Source organism: Chiloscyllium plagiosum, chromosome 12 (assembly GCF_004010195.1).
Source record: "Chiloscyllium plagiosum isolate BGI_BamShark_2017 chromosome 12, ASM401019v2, whole genome shotgun sequence".
Lineage (NCBI taxonomy): Eukaryota > Metazoa > Chordata > Chondrichthyes > Orectolobiformes > Hemiscylliidae > Chiloscyllium > Chiloscyllium plagiosum.
In genome coordinates, this window is record NC_057721.1 from 52,796,408 (window position 1) to 52,815,933 (window position 19,526).

Genomic DNA, 19,526 nt, shown 5'->3' on the forward strand with positions numbered 1-19,526 from the left:
CCACAATCCCATTCCTTCGCATTTTGTACAATAGCCTACTGTGGGGAACCTTATCGAACGCCTTGCTGAAATCCATATATACCACATCAACCGGTTTACTCTCATCTACCTGTTTGGTCACCTTCTCAAAGAACTCAATCAGGTTTGTGAGGCACGACCTACCCTTCACAAAACCGTGCTGACTATCCCTAATCAAATTATTCTTTTCTAGATGATTATAAATCCTATCTCTTATAACCTTTTCCAACACTTTACCAACAACTGAAGTAAGGCTCATTGGTCTATAATTACCGGGGTTGTCTCTGCTCCCCTTCTTGAACAGGGGAACCACATTTGCTATCCTCCAGTCTTCTGGCACTCTTCCTGTAGACAATGACGATTTAAAGATCAATGCCAAAGGTTCGACAATCTCCTCCCTGGCTTCCCAGCGGATCCTAGGATAAATCCCATCCGGCCCAGGGGACTTATCTATTTTCACACTCTGCAGGATTTCTAATACCTCCTCCTTGTGAACCTCAATCACACCTAGTCTAGTAGCCTGTATCTCAGTATTATCCTCGACAACATTGTCGTTTTCTAGAGTGAATACTGTTGAAAAATATTCATTTAGTGCTTCCCCTATCTCCTTTGACTCCACACACAACTTCCCACTACTATCCTGGATTAGCCCTAATCTTACTCTTGTCATTCTTTTAGTACTTAAATACCTATAGAAGGCCTTAGGGTTTACCCTGATCCTATCCGCCAACACACTCTCATGTCTCCTCCGGGCTCTTCTGAGCTCTCTTTAGGTCTTTCCTGGCTACCTTGTAGCCCTCAAGCGCCCTAACTGAGCCTTCACATCTCATCCTAACATAAGCCTTCTTCTTCCTCTTGACCAGAGATTCCACTTCCTGCATAAACCATGGCTCTCATGCTATACAGCTTCCTCCCTGCCTGACAAGTACATATCTAGGACACACAGTAGCTATTAATCCAGGGATCCAGGTAATGTTCTGGTGACCCATGCTTCAATCAGACCATGGAAAAATCTAGGACTCAGTGTGTAGTGATTTCTTGAAAAACCATCTGGTTCACGAATGTCCTTTAGGGAAGGAAATTTGCTGTCATTACCTGGTGTGGCAGCCATGTGATTCCAGGCCCACATTAACATGGCTGACTCTCAACTCCCTGTGGTTAATTAGGGGTGGGCAATAAATGCTGGCCTTGCCAGTGATGCCACAGCCCATAAATGAATAATTTAAAAAGTGCATTTTTGCTGATGTGAAGAGAGGCTTTTACAATGATGTGGAGGTGCCGGTGTTGGAGCAGAGTGGACCAAGTTAAAAAATCACACAACGCCAGGTTATAGTCCAACAGATTTAATCGAAAGGACAAGCTTTCGGAGCACTGCTCCTTCATCAAGTAGCTAGTGGGGCAGGATCTTAGGACATCGAATTTATAGTGAAAGATCAAAGTGTCATACAACTGATGCGATGTATTGAACAAATCTGGATTGCTGTTAAGTCTTTAATCACTTAGCATGAGATTGCAGGTTTCAACTGATTAACATTTAAATCCCAGAATTTCTTTCGTATTCCCAAGATAACTTAAGGTTTTATTTTTTAAAAAGAAAGTCACATCTCAGCTCAGACAATGTATTAAAGGTGTAAGGTTAGAATCCATCAGGTGTACCAATCTTGAGTCAGACTGGTTCTATTTCCAAAGTAGGAATTTATAAAATGTCACATGGACTGACTGCCGACAGATTGTGTGCTTCTTGAACAAAATAGAAGGCATCGGAAAATACAAATTTGCAAATGCACGTTAACCCCATAGATGTATACATGTATAAGAGTGAGAGCGAGGCGTTTGTGTGCATGCGTGTGCGTGCAGAGAGGAGGTGTGTCTGTGTGTGGGGTGGGTGTGTGCGCGTGCACATGGGAGTATGTGGGTATACGTGCTTGATAGAGTGCATGTGCGAGTGTGACAAAGTATGCACCTGTGAGAGGGTGTACATGTGTTTGTGAGTGTTTGTGTCTGTGAATGAGGGGGGGGGGTCTGTGTAAATATGATCATGAGTATGGGTGCTTGTGAAGTGTACAGTGCAGTGGAGTTATAGAGTCATAGAGATGTACAACATGGAAACAGACCCCTCCCAACCCACCTGCCAGCACCCGGCCCTTACCCCTCCAAACCCTTCCTATTCATATACCCATCCAAATGCCTCTTAAATGTTGCAATTGTACCAGCCTCCACCACTTCCTCTGGCAGCACATTCCATACACATACCACCCTCTGCATGAAAAGGTTGCCCCTCGGGGTCTCTTTTATATCTTTCCCCTCTCACCCTAAATCTATACCCTCTAGTTCTGGACTCCCCGATCTCAGGGAAAAGACTTTGTCTATTCATCCTATCCATGCTCCTCATAATTATGTAAACCTTATAAGGTCACCCCTCAGCATCTGACGCTCCAGGGGAAACAGCCCCAGCCTGTTCAGCCTCTCTCTATAGCTCAAATCCTCCACCTCTGGCAACATCCTTCTAAATCTTTTCTGAACCCTTTCAAGTTTCACAACATCTTTCCGATAGGAAGGAGACTAGAATTGCATGCAATATTCCAACAGTGGCCTAACCAATTTCCTGTACAGCCACAACATGACCTCCCAACTCCTGTACTCAATACTCTGACCAATAAAGGAAAGCATACCAAATGCCTTCTTCACTATCCTATCTATCTGCGACTTCACTTTCAAGGAGCCATGAACCTGCGCTCCAAGGTCTCTTTGTTCAGCAACACTCCTTAGGACCTTACCATTAAACGTATAAGTCCTGCTAAGTTTTGCTTTCTTAAAATGCAGCACCTCGCATTTATCTGAATTAAACTCCATCTGCCACTTCTCAGCCCATTGACCCATCTGGTCGAGATCCTGTTGTAGTCGGAGGTAACTCTCTTCGCTGTCCACTATACCTCCAATTTTGGTGTCATCTGCAAACTTACTAACTGTACCTCTTATGCTCCCATCCAAATCATTTATGTAAATGACAAAAAGTAGAGGATCCAGCACCGATCCTTGTGGCACTCCACTGGTCACAGGCCTCCAGTCTGAAAAACAACCCTCCACCTCCACCCTCTGTCTTCTACCTTTCAGCCAGTTCCGTATCCAAATGGCTAGTTCTCCCTGTATCCCATGAGATCTAACCTTGCTAATGAATCTCCCATGGGGAACCTTGTCAAAAGCCTTACTGAAGTCCGTATAGATTACATCTACTGCTCTGCCCTCATCATTGTTACTTCTTCAAAAAACTCAATCAAGTTTGTGAGACATGATTTCCCATGCACAAAGCCATGTTGACTATCCCTAGTCAGTCCTTGCCTTTCCAAATACATGTACATCCTGTCCCTCAGGATTCCCTCCAACAACTTGCCCACCACGGAGGTCAGGCTCACTGGTCAATAGTTCCCTGGCTTGTCTTTACCGCCCTTCTTAAACAGTGGCACCACACTTGCCAAGCTCCAGTCTTCCAGACCTCACCTGTGACTATCGGTGATACAAATATCTCAGCAAGAGGCCCAGTAATCACTTTTCTAGCTTCCTACAGAGTTCTAGGGTAGACTTGATCAGGTCCTGGGGAATTATCCACCTTTAACTGTTTCAAGACATCCAGCACTTCCTCCTCTGTAATATGGACATTTTGCAAGATGTCACCACCTATTTTCCTACACGAGCTGAAAATGTGATGCTGGAAAAGCACAGCAGGTCAGGCAGCATTCAAGGAACAGGAGACCTGACGTTTCGGGCATGAGCCCTTCTTTAGGAATGAGGAAAGTGTGTCCAGCAGGCTAAGATAAAAGGTAGGGAGGAGGGACTTGGGGGAGGGGCATTGGAAATGTGATAGGTGGAAGGAAGCCAAGGTGAGGGTGATAGGCCGGAGTGGGGGTAGGCGCGGAGAGTTCAGGAAGAAGATTGTAGGTTAGGATGGCGGTGCTGAGTTTGAGGGATTTGACTGAGACAAGGTGGGGGGAGGGGGAGGGGAAATGAGGAAACTGAAGAAATCTGAGTTCATCCCTTGTGGTTGGAGGGTTCCTAGGCGGAAGATGAGGCGCTCTTCCTCCAGCCATAGCAACACGACAATTCTCCTGTTCCTTGGATGCTGCCTGACCTGCTGTGCTTTTCCAGCAACACATTTTCAGCTCTGATCTCCAGCATCTGCAGTCCTCACTTTCTCCACCTATTTTCCTACAGTCTATATCTTCCATATCCTTTTCTACAGTAAATACTGATGCAAAATACTCATTTAATATCTCCCCCATTTTCTGCAGTTCCACACAAAGGCACCTTGCTGATATTTGAGGGGCCCTATTCTCTCCCTAGTTACCCTTCTATCCTTAATGTATTTGTGAAAACTTTTTGGATTCTCCTTAATTCTATTTGCCAAAGCTATCTCATGTCCCCTTTTTGCCCTCCTGATTTCCCTCTTCAGTATACTCCTACTTCCTTTATACTCTTCGAAGGATTCACTTGATCTATCCTGTCTAAAGCTGACATATGCTTCCTTCTTTTTCTAACCAAACCCTCAATTTCTTTTGTCATCCAGCATTCCCTATACCTACCAGCCTTCCCTTTCATCCTGACAGGAATATACTTTCTTTGGATTCTTGTTATCTCATTTCTGAAGGCTTCCCATTTTCCAGCCGTCCCTTTCCCTGTGAACATCTGCCCCCAATCAGCTTTTGAAAGTTCTTGCCTAATACAGTCAAAATTGGCTTTACTCCAAGTTAGAACTTCAATTTTTAGATCTGGTCTATCCTTTTTCATCACTATTTTAAATCTAATAGAATTATGGTCGCTGGCCCCAAAGTGCTCCCCCATTGACACCCTGCCTTATTTCCCAAGAGTAAGTCAGGTTTTGCACCTTCTCTAGTAGGTACATCCACATACTGAATCAGAAAATTGTCTTGCACACACTTAACAAATTCCTCTCCATCTAAACCTTTAACACTATGGCAGTCCCAGTCTATGTTTGGAAAGTTAAAATCCCCGACCATAACCATCCTATTATTCTTACAGATAGCTGCGATTTCATTCCAAGTTTGTTTCTCAATTTCCCTCTGACTATTGGGGGTCTACAATACAATCCCAATAAGGTGATCATTCGTTTCTTATTTCTTAGTTCCACCCAAATAACTTCCTTGGATGTATTTCCAGGAATATCCTCCCTCAGCACAGCTGTAATGCTATCCCTCACCAAAAACACCACTCCCCCTCCTCTCTTGCCTCCCTTTCTATCCTTCCTGTAACATTTGTATCCTGGAACATTAAGCTGCCAGTCCTGCCCATCCCTGAGCCATGTTTCTGTAATTGCTATGATATCCCAGTCCCATGTTCCTAACTATGCCCTGAGTTCATCTGCCTTCCCTGTTAGGCCTCTTGCATCAAAATTAATGCAGTTTAATTAATTAGTCCTACCTTGCCCCTGCCTGTTTGACTCACTTCTGTTCTCAACTGTACCAGTCTCAGATTGATCTCTTTCCTCACTATCTCCCTGGGTCCCCACCCCCCCACCTTACTAGTTTAAATCCTCCCGAGCAGCTCTAGCAAATCTCCCTGCCAGTATATTAGTCCCCTTCTAATTTAGGTGCAATCCGTCCTTCTTGTACAGGTCACTTTTACCCCAAAAGAGATTCCAATGTCCAAAAATGTGAATCCTTCCCCCATACACCAGCTCCTCAGCCATGCATCCTCCTATTCCTGCCCTCACTAGCTCGTAGCACTGGGAGTAATCCAGATATTACTACCTTTGAGGACCTCCTTTATAAATTTCTGCCTAACTCTCTGTAATCTCCCTTCAGAATCTCAGCCTTTTCCCTTCCTATGTCGTTGGTTCCAATGTGGACAATGACCTCTTGCTGGCCCCTTCCCCCCTTAAGAATATTCTGCACCCTCTCTGAGACATCCTTGATCCTGGCACCAGGGAAACAACACACCATTCTTATTTTTCGCTGCTGGCCACTGAAACGCCTGTCTGTACCTCTGACTAGAGAATCCCCTAACACAATTGATCTCTTGGAAGCCGACGTACCCCGCGTTGCATTAGAGTCAATCTCAATACCAGAAACTTGGCTGTTTGTGCTATGTTCCCTTGAGAATCCATCAGTCCCTACATTTTCCAAAACATCATATCTGTTTGAAATGGGTATATCGACAAAAGACTCCTGCCCTCGGTGCCTACCTCTCTTACTTTTCCTGGAGTTAATCCATCTATGTGACTGTATCTGAGACTTTCTCCCATTCCTATAAGTGCCATCCATCACATACTGTTGCTGTTGCAAATTCCTCATTGCTTCTAACTGTCTCTCCAACTGATCCATTCGATCTGTTAAGATTTGCATCCAACAGTACTTATGGCAGATATAATCCACAGTAACCCTTAAACTCTCTTTAAATTCCCACACCTGACAAGAAGTATATACCACTGTACTAAAGGCCATTTTTGCTCCTTCACAATCTACAGACCCATAAAATAACACCGTCTTATTCCTCTACAAAACACTGCCCCAGGTTAAATTAATAGTTATGGCTTATATTTTAAGTTTATTCAAGAGACATATCTCCAAAAACATATAATCAAGAAAGAACCTACTCTACTCACTACTGCAGCCTCTGTTGGACACACTTAAAATAACGATTAACATATCTGATTCTGTGCTGTGAACTTCACCCAAACAGGTTCCTCCAAGATTAGTTGTGAATTTCACTTAATTTTCCCTGACGCACTCTGATGTCCAACGATACAGGAATTCAAAACAGCAAAGGCAGTAACTGTGCCGATTCTCTCTCTCTCTCTCTCTCTCTGTCTCCTGCAATGACCTCACCATGTGCTTCCTTTGTCGGTTCTTCTCCCTTTTAAAACTGCTGTTGTTTTGACATTTTTTTCCCCAAAGTTCCAAAACAATGCAACAGCATATAAAACAGTAATTACTGCTCCTGGAATTAGAGGAAATCACCTCCAGCACCTAAAATACCTCAAAAAAATATGAGCAGCTGTTACAGCCAGAAATTTTTCCTATCCTCCATCTTGGATTACCCAGAATCCAGAGCAATCTAGGTTTGCTCAATACATCGCATCAGTTGTATGACACTTTGATCTTTTACTATAAATTGTGTCCTCTGATCTTCTAGCTACGTGAAGGAGCAGGCTCCAAAAGCCGATACATCCAAATAAACCTGTTGGACTATAACCTGGTGTTATATGATTTTTTAACTTTAACAATGAAGTAATAACAATCCATCTATAGGCATAAGGTTAATATTTTTAAGAAAAGTATTTTTCTTTCAGCCCTCTATATTTGCATTTAAGATAAAAATAGATGTACATGTACTTATGGATGTGAAATACACAATACCTATGACACTATTATGCTTGTCAAAGTACATATTGAAGTGCAAATATCACACTGGGGTTCTATTGAAACTCTGATGGAAGAATGGCAACCTCTCTCCCCTGAGAAACAGTGGTGACACTTAGCGTTGGAATTCCATCGTTTCAGAATCAAGATATGAGCACTGGAACTTCCATCCACGTGATGGACGGCAATTGACAGGGTCAGAGTGGACTTTGCAATGAAAAGGGAATTTACAAATGGTAAAGGGTTTTAGAAGGAACAAATCATTATTAAATGAAGGACAATAATTAATAACTAATGTAATGGTTCTATTTAACTTACACTTTTCATGAAGTTGAAGTTTTCTGGACGAGGATACCCATCACCTGAGCACGATATTGTAACATTTGTTCCTTCTTCGACGTCTTGTGCTGGGGTCACTTGCAATGAAACCTTTGAAGATTTGTCTGGCCAAAATGAACACTATATGTTAGCTTTTACACTCCAGAGAATTGTTCATATCTTTCACATAATGAATCTATTTTATCATCAACAAATCCTATTTCACTGCATTTCTAAAGTGAAATCGAGGCAGTGTTTCCAACCTGCAGACTTCTCGTTGTCCACTCCTGGATTGGATATCAAGCTATCACCCTAGAGTGATGAAGAGCAACACCACGGGTTGATTGGATCCTCTCTCTATTCCAGAAGCCTAGAGGCTCTTTGAAGTGTGCTCCCGAACTGAGTCAACCAATTCAATCTAAACAGAACTGAACTTTGAAGCCTTCCCTTTTGGATCAATTTACTAGCTGGATACATTCACTATGTGATCACACTTTCACAAGGCAGTGGTTATATGCCTATTTTCATTTTTTATGATTTGGAGATGCTGGTGTTGGACTGGGGTGTACAAAGTTAAAAATCTCACAACACCAGGTTATAGTCCAACAGGTTTAATTGGAAGCACACTAGCTTTTGGAGTGTCGCTCCTTCGTCAGGTGGTTGTGGAAGACACAATTGTAAGGCACAGAATTTATAACAAAAGTTTACAGTGTGATGTAACTGAAATTATACATTGAAAAATACCTGGATTGTCTGTTGAGTCTTTCATCTGTTCTAATACCATGACGGTTTCACTTCTTTCATGTGTAAATCACAAAACTTTTTTTTAAAAAAAGTTTCCTTCTCAGGTTAACTGTAACAATCGATGTTAGCTAGACAATATGTTGAAGGTGTTAGCCCCCGTGTTCTCTATCTGTGCCATAAAAAGTAAGATAACAGAGTTTTATATGAATCCATGCAGTTTTTGAGCAAAGTACAATGTAACTCCACAAGTACAAATTCACCCCACAAACATATATGTGTGCATGTGGGCCTTTGTGTGCGCGTGAGAGAGTGTGTGCGTGTGTGTGTGCGTCTGTCTGTCTGGGTTGGGAGGTTGTGAGAGTGAGAGAGAGTGTATGTGAGTATAGAGTGTCTTAAGTCTGTGAGGGGGTCCATATGAGTGTGTGTGTGTCTGGGGTGGGGGGGGTTGCGTGTGTCTGTGAGAGAGAGTGCATGTGTATGAGAGTGTAGAGTGGTCTAAGTCTGAGAGGATGCATGTGTGTGTGTGTACACAGGAGTGTGCGTGCGTGCATAGTGCAATGGTGATCACCTGTAATGTGACATGAACCCAAGGTCCCGGTTGAGGCCCTCCCTATGGGTACAGAACTTAGCTATCAGCCTCTGCTCGGCCACTTTTCACTGCTGCCTGTCCTGTAGTCCGCCTTGAGAGGATGGTCACCCGAAGGTCCGAGGTCGAATGTCCGGGACCACTGAAGTGTTCCCCAACTGGGAGAGAACCCTCCTGTCTGTTGATTGTTGCGCGGTGCCCATTCATCCGTTGTCGTAGCCTTTGCTCAGTTTCCCCAATGTACCATGCCTCCGGGCATCCCTGCCTGCAACGTACAAGATAGACAACGTTGGCTGAGTCACATGAGTACATGCCATGTACACGGTGGGAGGTGTCCCCACGCGTAATGGTGGTATCCATGTCCACACTCTGATACGTCTTGCAGTGCCTACCATGACAGGGTTGTATGGCGTTATCCTCAGAGCTAGGCAACTTGCTACGAACAATGATCTGTTTGAGGTTTGGCGGTTGTTTAAAGGCAAGCAGTGGAGGTGGGGGGTGCGGGGGGGAAGGTCTTCACGAGGTCCTCATCCTCATTGATAACGTGCTGCAGGTCACGAAGAACATGGCGTAGTTTTTCAGCTCCTGGGAAATACTGAACAACGAAGGGTACCCTGTCGGATGCAGCACGTGTCTGTTTCCTGAGGAGGTCATTACGGTTCCTTGCTGTGGAACGTCGGAACTGGCGGTCGATGAGTTGAGCATCATAACCTGTTCTTAGGAGGGCATCCGAGTACTTCCAGGTGCCTGTCACGTTCCTCCTCATCTGAGCAGATCTGGTGTACGGGTAAGGCTGGTCCATATGGGATGGCTGTTTTAATATGTTTTGGGTGGAAGCTGGAGAAGTGTAGCATTGTGAGGTTGTCTGTGGGTTTGCGGTAGAGTGTGGTGCTGAGGTGTCCATCCTTGATGGAGATGCAGGTGTCCAAGAATGAGACAGATAGGCGAGAGTAGTCCATGGTGAGTTTGATGGTGGGATGAAACTTGTTGATGTCATTGTGTAGTTTTATCAGTGACTCCTTGCCATGGGTCCACAGGAAGAAAATGTCGTCAATGTACCTGGTGTATAATGTTGGTTGGAGATCCTCCGTAGAGAAGAAGTCTTGTTTGAACCTGTGCATGAAGATGTTGGCATATTGGGATGCAAATTTGGTCCCCATGGATGTTCCATGTGTCTGGATGAAGAACTGGTTGTCAAAGGTGAAGACGTTGTGATCAAGGATAAGGCGGATGAGTTGTAGAATGGTGTTTGGAGACTGGCAGTTGTTGGTGTTGAGTACTGAGGCAGTTGCCGCGATGCCATCATTGTGGAGAACGTTGGTGTAGAGTGTGGAAACGTCCATTGTGACGAGGAATGTTCCTGGTTCGACTGGTCTGTGGGTGCTGAGTTTCTGTAAGAAATCCGTAATGTCGCGACAGAAGCTTGGGATCCCCTGTACAAGATGCCTTCAACATAGCCGGAGAGACACTCACACAGGGTCACATTGCCTGATACGATGGGACGTCCCGGTATGTTGGCTTTGTGTACCTTTGGAAGGCAGTAGAAGTCGCCTACACGAGGGGTACATGGGATGGGGGGCTAACACCTTCAACATATTGTCTAGCTAACAGCAATTGTTACAGCTAACCAGAGAATGCAACTTTTAAAAAAAGTTTGTGATTTATACATGAAAGAAGTGAAACTATTATGGTATTCGAACAGATGAAAGACTCAACAGACAATCAAGGTATTTTTCAATGTATAATTTCAGTTACATCACACTGTAAACTTTTGTTATAAATTCTGTGCCTTACAATTGTGCCCTCCACAACCACCTGATGAAGGAGCGGAGCTCCAAATGCTAGTGCTTCCAATTAAATCTGTTGGACTATAACCTGGTGTTTTGTGATTTTTAACTTCATTTTTTTATGGGGATTTTACATGAAATACTATCAGTGTTAGTTTATAAACAGGCTTTTTAAAAAATTGCTATGGTTCCAAACATGTCACTACAGTGACACCAAGTCGGGTAAACTGCCTCCTATAATGCAGAAAGACTCAGTCCCAACTATCTTACGTTGAAGCTCCAAAACATACCTTCAGACTTGCCTACTTCTACGCCCTCCTGTTTGGTCTCCCACCTGCTTGTTCTATAGACTTAAACTCATCCAAAGCACAGTCGCTATTAAGCTAATTTTCACCAAATTCTCCTCACCCATCATTGCTGTGATGCTGCTGACCCACAATGGCTTCCACTAAGCAATGCGTCAAATTAAATATTCTCATTATGTTCAAAATTCTTCATGTCATCAACCCTATGTTTTAATCTCCTTCAGTCCTGCAATGTTCTGAGGTATTTGCACTCCTCTAATTCTAGGCTCTTTCTCATCCCCAATTTTAAATCACCACAGGCAGGAGCACCTTCAGCTGCTGAGCTCTAAACTTTAGCATTCCTTCCCATTTACCCATCTACCTCTTTTAAAGATGCTGCACAAAATTTACCTCTTTGATTAAGCTTTTCATAGTCTTTTCTAATGTGAGCCCTAGTAAATAACCAAATATTGCTTGATAGCACACCTCTAAAGTATTTGTTGAATGCTTTGCTGTATCAAAGTTGTTGCAGAAATACTAGTTGCTCTTGCATGAGAGGGAGAATCACAATTGCACTTGTGGGTATCAAGGATTATAATAAGCATACATTTTGGACACCAGACTTATTTAAACCAGCAATCACAGCGGTTTGTAATATAAAAGAAAAATTGCTGCCATATTACACAGATTCCTGTCAGTGCAGGATAAACCAAGCAACAATAAAATTCTTCAAGTCCTGACTGTAAAGTAGTAAATGCCATTTGCAGCAATAAAAACTGTTGGAAAACCTCAACAGGTCTATTAGCATTGGTGGAGACAGAAACAGAATTTAACATTTTGAGTCTGATATGACTCTTCTTTGGAACTGAAGGAGTGAAAAAAGGCGGGGTTTCTGCTAATGACTAAGGAGGAAGAAGAACAAGTGGAATATGGACAGGGTGCCCTGATCAAAAGCACTAGTCCCTCACTTTATGGGTGTGAAGGAAATATATAAATGAGGTTAGGTGTTAATGGTAGGTATGGATATTAGAAAGGTCTACTGTGCTGTGAGCCAACACACCCATACAAAATCAGGGGCTGGGGAGGATGTAATCAATGGAGGACAGTGTCATAGTCAGAACACGTAGATGCTAATGTGATGTCAGACACATTAGCTTTATGTCCAATTACGGAGACCGTATTTAAAAAGCACATCCTGTTGACCATTCACAGTAGGCAGCATACTGATCACGCTCAACCAGTTTGTATCTTAAACCTCAGAAAACTATATCCACCATTAAATAAGATTCTGTTCTTGGAAGTTATTTAGGAGATAAACGAGACTGTGCTGAATGTTACATCATAAACTGACTGGAGTTGAGGTTGCAATGTGTATGTTGAAACTTTATTGCTGGAACAGCACAGCAGGTCAGGCAGCATCCAGGGAACAGGAGATTCGACGTTTCGGGCACAGGTCCTTCTTGCAATGTGTATGTGTTTGTATATGTACAAAGCTACATCAGTTTGAAGTTATGTTAATACTTAGGACCCTGTTTTATGTAGGCAAAAATAATTTCACGTGCATTGCACCTTTTTTTCATAAAGAATCGTAGAGGCAGCCCATCAGGAATAATCTGACAAATGAGAATCTCTCTGTCTAGTCTGAGAAATAAGATTGACAGTTAGCTGTTCTTGATGCATCTCTATGCCAATGACGGACTAACCAATACAAATAATGAAAATAAATCCTGAATCCTTCACTATCACTGTGTCAAAATCCTGGCATTCCCTCCTTAATGACACTGTGGGTCTACCTACAGCACATGGACTAAAGGAGAAGGCAGCTCACAATCACATTCTCAAAGGCAACTAGGGATGGGCAATAAATGCTGACTCAGCTAGCAATGTCCATGCTCCATGAGTGAATAATAAAATCATCTTCCTCTTCTCATGCTCTATAATAGTGTACTTCTGTCCTAGTTCTGATAAGTGCAAGATGGAAAGTGTCAATGTCATCTCTCCTTTTTAGTAATATTTCTGTTTTTATTTCAGTTCTCTAACATCTGTAGTATTTGACTTTCACTTGTATGCTAATTGCAGGATTGTGTTTCAATGACTGCAGAAAAATCCTTTTGCAACTGTCAAGTTTTAATTAGTTTAAAAGGTGATTTATATGGGAGCTAATATATAGTCAAGGGGTCTGGCAGCATATGGCAGTGTCCCTATTTTTGGGCCAGAAAGCCAGACTCAAGTCCCACCTGCCATGGAGGTATGTCATCTCAGATCCAAATAGGTTGGTTAAAAACATTACAACAGAATTATTATAAAACAATCACAATAAAATAATTAGATCCAGATCTGACTGACTATGCCATAAATCACATGCTGTAAGCAATTTAACAGTTTTATTACAGCAATTGTGTAATCAAAATAATGCCACCTGCTTTCCCACAGGTCTGTCTTCAGCCAATGATGAATTAGTTTAAAGATTTACTCTCCACTAACTTCAACACTGAATGCTTGAAATTACCTTATTACTGTTGTTATTCTAGATGGTGTTCCTGACAGTTTCTTTTGCAGAACTGTAGAAAATCAAAAAATCTGTCCTGCCTCACTTTCCTGCTGAACTTTAGTTAGGATTTAAAATTTGCCAGCATTACTGTCCATGACTATTGGGATTGCTGATGGTATTTTTCAGTGAATGACTAAGATGTGACACGTGCACCTTATGGTATAGGCTGGGACTACAGTGTCATGACTCAAGTAATACTTTGGCTTTCTCTTCTTTCTTGATGTCTGTAATTATATTTGATTTTATGCCTATGGGTTATCATTTCACACTTTTCTCATGTTTATAAATAATGTCATGGCAGCACGCAGGTGAGAGCAAGTGGTGAAAGCCAAGAATAGTAGCTTCAGCAATAACATTCCAGTCCCAAAAGTGAAGTTGATTCTTGTGAATCACTGGCTACTATCATATGAAGAAGTGTGTCAGCAAGCAAGGGCAATCTCACGGAGTTGCATAATGTAGGAAAATAATTGAAGATGGATAATGTGTTGACAACTAAGTGGATGAGGAGGCATTAAGCACAATGGGACAGAAATGGGGGATGGGATTGTGTTAAAATAAATAAAATATTCATTTATTGTCATGTTCACCGCATTCATTTGAGTGCAAAGTTTGCAATGTTGCTGCTAATTGTGCCACCTTAGGGACTAAGGACAGATACTCAAGTATTGTTACAGAATTGAAAGAATAATAAATAAATAAACAAACAAACAAACATAAGACTGAATAATTTGAGTATTTTTAAATGTTTCAGTCCTTTTCACAAAGTCAATGCTAGCACCTAGCCTCTAGACCACACTAGGCCAAATCACCAGACCATTCCTGGGCTTCAAAACTTGAAGCCTTGCTTTCAGTTCACCCAAACCCATGATGGCCTCTGGTCCAGGGCTCATCCCTGGGACTTGCCTTCAGGACTCACCTCCTGTGCCAGCCTCCAGTCCGGGACTCGCTCCCGGGATGCACCTCTGGGAACACTTACCTACTTCTTTTGCAACGTACTTTGACTGACTGCAATTTTAAATTGCAGACAGCAGTGAGAATCAGTCCATGCCAGTGATGTCCTCACTTTAAATAAGCAAACCAGACGTCAATATCATCAGGGCCCTGTCTTCTATTTTATACTAAGGCTTAACTGTAAGGGTGCCTTATCTGCAAAGTTACGCAGAATAGCAACCAGAACTAGATGGAGGGTAAGCAAAACAAGTATATGTTAAGCTCGCCTGTGGGTCAAGAGGATGAAGGGTGTAGTGATTTTTAAAATTCTTTTACAGAATGCAACACTGGTATCTACCTGACAATGTAGAAATTGCCCAGGCCAAAACCACCCTGGTCAGCCTACTCTTAATCCTCAGTAAAGTGATGAAAGATACCATCAACAGTACTATCAAGCAACATCTGTCAGCAATAACCTGCTGAGTTTGGGTTCTGCTAGCGCTACTCAGTTCCTGATCTCACTCCAGCTTTGATTCAAATGTGGGACAAGAGAACTGAATTGCTGGGGCAGGGTGATAGTGGCGGTGGGGGGGGGGGGGGGGAGGTGTTGACTGCATTTGACCCCAAGGCCGGATTTGACCTCAAAAAATTATAATCAATAGAAATTTGTTGCTAACTCTCTGCTGGTTAGAGCCATATCTACCACAAAGAATGATAGTTTTTGTTTGTTGAAAGTCAGTCATGTCAGCTGGAGGTAGTCTGTGCAGGAGTTCGTCAATATAGTGTGCTAGGCCTAATCAACTTCAGCTGCTTCATTAATAACGTTCCCTCCATCATAAGGTCAGAAGTAAGGATGTTTGCTAATGTTTGCGCAATGTTCAGCACAGGTACACAAGCAGTCTGTGTCCAAATTCTGAAAAACATGGACAATTTACAGACTTAGGTTGACGAGTAACAAGTAACATTTGCACGATGTAATGACCATCTCCTACAAGACAGAATCGAACTATTCCCCCAAACTATCAGTGACATTAAAGTTGCTGAATCACACACTGTTAACATCCTGGGCATTATCATTAACCAGAAACTGGACTACATAAACACGGGTAAAAAGAGCAGGTCACAGGCTAAGAATCCTGTAGCAAGTAACTCATCACCTGACTCTCCAAAGCCTATCCATTATCTACAAGTTACAATTCAGGAGTGTGATGAACTTGCCTGGAGGGTGCAACACTAACCACACAAGAAGTTTGACACCATCCAGGATAAAACAGCAGGTTTGATTGGCACATTCCCAAACATTTACTCACTCCAACTCTGATACACAGTAACTGCAGTGTGTACCATGCAGGAATTCACCAAGGCTCCTTAGATAGCGCCTTCCAAACCCACTTCAATCTAGGAAGCTGCAGATGCATGTGATCACCATCACCTGAAGGCTCCCCTGAAAGCTACTCACTATTCTGACTTGGAACGATAGTTGTTGTTCCTTCATCGTCACTGGGTCAAAATTCTGAAACCCTACCCCCAACAGCATTGATCATGCCCCTACACTATAGCTCACCACCTTTTCAAGGATAAGAAAAGATGAGTAATAAATCCTGGCCTACCCAATATGCCCAAACCCACAATTAATTTAAACAAAGATGTGGAGAAGGCACTGGCTAGGGCCAATATTCATTGCCATCCCTAACTGCATTCCAGAGGATGGTAGAAAGCCACTTTCTTGAAATTGTAGCAGTCAATGTGAAATAGGGTTACACACAGTGTTTTCAAAGAGTGAGTTTCAGGAATTTTACCCACGGAGCGTGAAAAAAACAGTGCCATAGTTCCAAGTCAAGACAATGTGTGGCTTGGAAGGGAGCGTTCAGGTTGAACTCTTCCCAAACATCTACTGCTCTTGTCCTCCTATGTGGTCGAGGTTACAAGTTTGGAACTTGCTGTTGAAGAAGCCATAGGTGAGCTACTGCAGTCAATCAGATCGATTATACACACTACTGTCACTGTGTGGGAGTGCATGTTGAATGTGATAGCTGGCGTTGCTGTTCACTGTCCTGGTTGGTATCAAGCTTCCCTAGTGTTGTCAAGCTCCAACTATCCAGGCAAGGGGAGCGTATTCCCTCAAACTCCTGACTTGTTGATGGTGGACAGGCTTTGGTTCACAAATGACCTCTCTGACCTGCCACAGTATTTATAAGGTTATAAGGTTTATCCAGTTCAGTGTCTAGTCAGTATTAAGCCCCAAGAACCTGACTGTCCCAGTTTGCTGCTTTGGAAGGTACTAATATATTCAAGGGATTCAGAAAGAAAACTGAACCTTAGGAGAGAGTTTGAAGAGACTGGTGCTGAGCCTGGAATTTTTCACCATAGTTCATAATTGTGCTGAAATAGAGGAGAGTTATAACAGAAGAGAGAAAACTAATGTGAGATGGTAAGTCACAAGGGCATATTTAAAATCTGCACAACTAATACAGAATAATTGACACAAATTTTATGTGTCTTGAATATACACTCGGTCACTATAGTACAGTATCAACATATGTTGTAACTAGGCTCTAAAACAACTCAATCCTTACAAACAAATATTTAACAGTGGTAAATGACAGCAGGCTAGTTTCCAATTTCCACTTGAATTAGTGAATTTAGCTTGAAGTTTTAGTTTAATATTAAAGAAATATTTCACAATCAAAAGGCCTATCTTTTTGATGAGCTGATAAACCAAAGTCTCATTTGCCTATTCAGATAGATGTAAAAGATTTGATCACACTAACAAGTTATCTTAGTATCCCATGGCCAACATTTAACCTTCAACCAAAACAGACATGAACAGACTAATGATGACATTTAACTTGGATCTTATTTCATGTAAACTGATGACAATTCGTTGACTGGGAAGCGTTGTGTCGTCCTGAGGAAATGAAAGGGACTGTAAACGAAAATCATATTTTGACAGAAGAGTATACATTTCATTCAATTCATTCAATGTTCAGCACTACCTTAGCTGGGACCAGATTTGGTAACTACTACTTACAGTGGATCAACAAAGTGACTGGTGAAGATGTTTTGGATGATGTCTTGTTCAGGCCTTCAAAGTAAATTGCCGTACAGATAAAAGAAACTTTTCCCTCCTCCCTTCTTGACGAGTAACTCAGAGAAGATTGCACTTCATAAAAACCATTTTCATCAGTAACTACATTATTGGTAACATTTACATCTGGAAAACAGTAAGCAAAACATTCATTAACATTATAAAATGCACAGGAGGTCCATTAATCCCATGCTGAATCTCTACAAGAGTAATTTAGCTAGTCTGACTTTAAACTTCCTCCATGACTCTGCAGATCATTTTCCTTCAGAATGTAACTGGAATCCCTTTTAAAGGCTATGATTCTGCCTCTGTCACAGGGCATAAAAATCCCAAAAGAACTGCAGATGCTGGAAATCAGAAATTGCAGGAAAATCTAAGCAACAAATTCTGAAGGGTCACTGGACCCGAAACATTAACTATGCTTTCTCTCCACAGATACTGACAGACCTGCTGAGACTTTCCAGCAATTTCTGTTTTTGTTTCTCAGTGCCTTCCATAATAACAACTACTTCCCGTTTGAAGTCTTTATCATCTCACCTTTCATTCATCATGTTAAACCTTTGTCCTCTGGTTCTTGATCCCTCTATGAAGGGCATTTCAATCAAGATGACCTTAAACACTATCAAAGCAAGATCACCGATTAGGACTTAGGAACAGGAGTAGGCCATTTAGCCCCTCCAATCTGCTCCACCATTCAACAAGATCATTGCACGTCTGTGGTCTAACTCTATACACATGCCTTTGGCCCATACCCTTTCATATCTTTGCTTAACAAAATTTTATTTGGCTCAAGTTCAGAAGAACTTATGCTCGAAATATCGACTCTCCTGCTCCATGGATGCTGCCAGACTGGTTGCGCTTTTCCAGCGCCACAAAAATAAAATTAACAACTGATCCAGCATCTGCTGTCACATGTCGAAGAGTTTCAAACATCTACCACCCTCTGTTTGTAGAAGTGCTTCCTAACATTTCTCCTGAATAGTCTGGCCCCAATTCTCTCACTAGATTCAAAACTTATTTTTAAACTGATGTTTGCATACAAATATTTGCTGCATTAGGGGTTTTCAAACAGATTAATATGTCAGAAAGAGTCAGGTCATACTGGTTATCTTAATTAACCTTGCTTGGTTTGTACTGGAGTAGAAGACAATACAGTTCCTGGAATCCAGCCCCATTATATTCAAGGATGTTAATCTGAGTCATAGAGATGTACAGTATGGATATGGACCCTTTGTCCAACTCACCCATGGTGACCTGATATCCTAAATTAATCTAGCCCCCTTTGCCAGCACTTGGCTCATATCCCTCTAAACCGTTCCTATTAATATACCCATCCAGATACCTTTTAAATGTTGTAATTGTATCAGCCTCCATCACTTTCTCTGGCAGTTCATTCCATACACACACCACCCTCTGCGTGAAAAATCTGCCTCTTTGGTCCTTTTAAATCTTTGCCCTCTTACTTTAAAATTATGCCCTCTAGTTTTGGACTCCCCACCTCAGGGAAAATTCCTTGACTATTTACCCTATCCATGCCCCTCATGATTTTATAAGCCTCTATAAGGTCACCCCTCAGCCTCTGATGCTCCAGGGAAAATAGCCCCAACCCATTCAGCCTGTCTATACAGCTGAAACACTCCAACCCTGGCAACATCCTCGTAAATCTTTTCTGAACCCTTTCAAGTTTCACAACATCCTTCCTATAGCAGGGTGACCAGAACTGCACGCAGTATTCAATAGTGGTATAACCAATGTCCTGTACGGCTGCAACACGACTTCCCAATGCACTGACCAAAAAGGCAAGCATACCAAATGCCTTCTTCACTATCCTATCTAACTGTGACTCC

The 19,526-nt window shown here is 42.3% G+C and overlaps 1 protein-coding gene across 1 annotated transcript in view; it reads right to left on the minus strand.

Moving 5' to 3' along the window:
* Positions 1–19,526, minus strand: part of LOC122555262 (CD166 antigen-like) — a 311,111-nt gene that overhangs the window by 29,828 nt on the left and 261,757 nt on the right. Inside the window, exons 6-7 of the mRNA XM_043701077.1 lie at positions 17,623–17,805; positions 7,710–7,834 (exon numbers count right to left, since the gene is read on the minus strand). Of these exons, the coding sequence (XP_043557012.1) occupies positions 7,710–7,834; positions 17,623–17,805 (308 nt within the window). The remainder of the gene's footprint in view (positions 1–7,709; positions 7,835–17,622; positions 17,806–19,526) is intronic.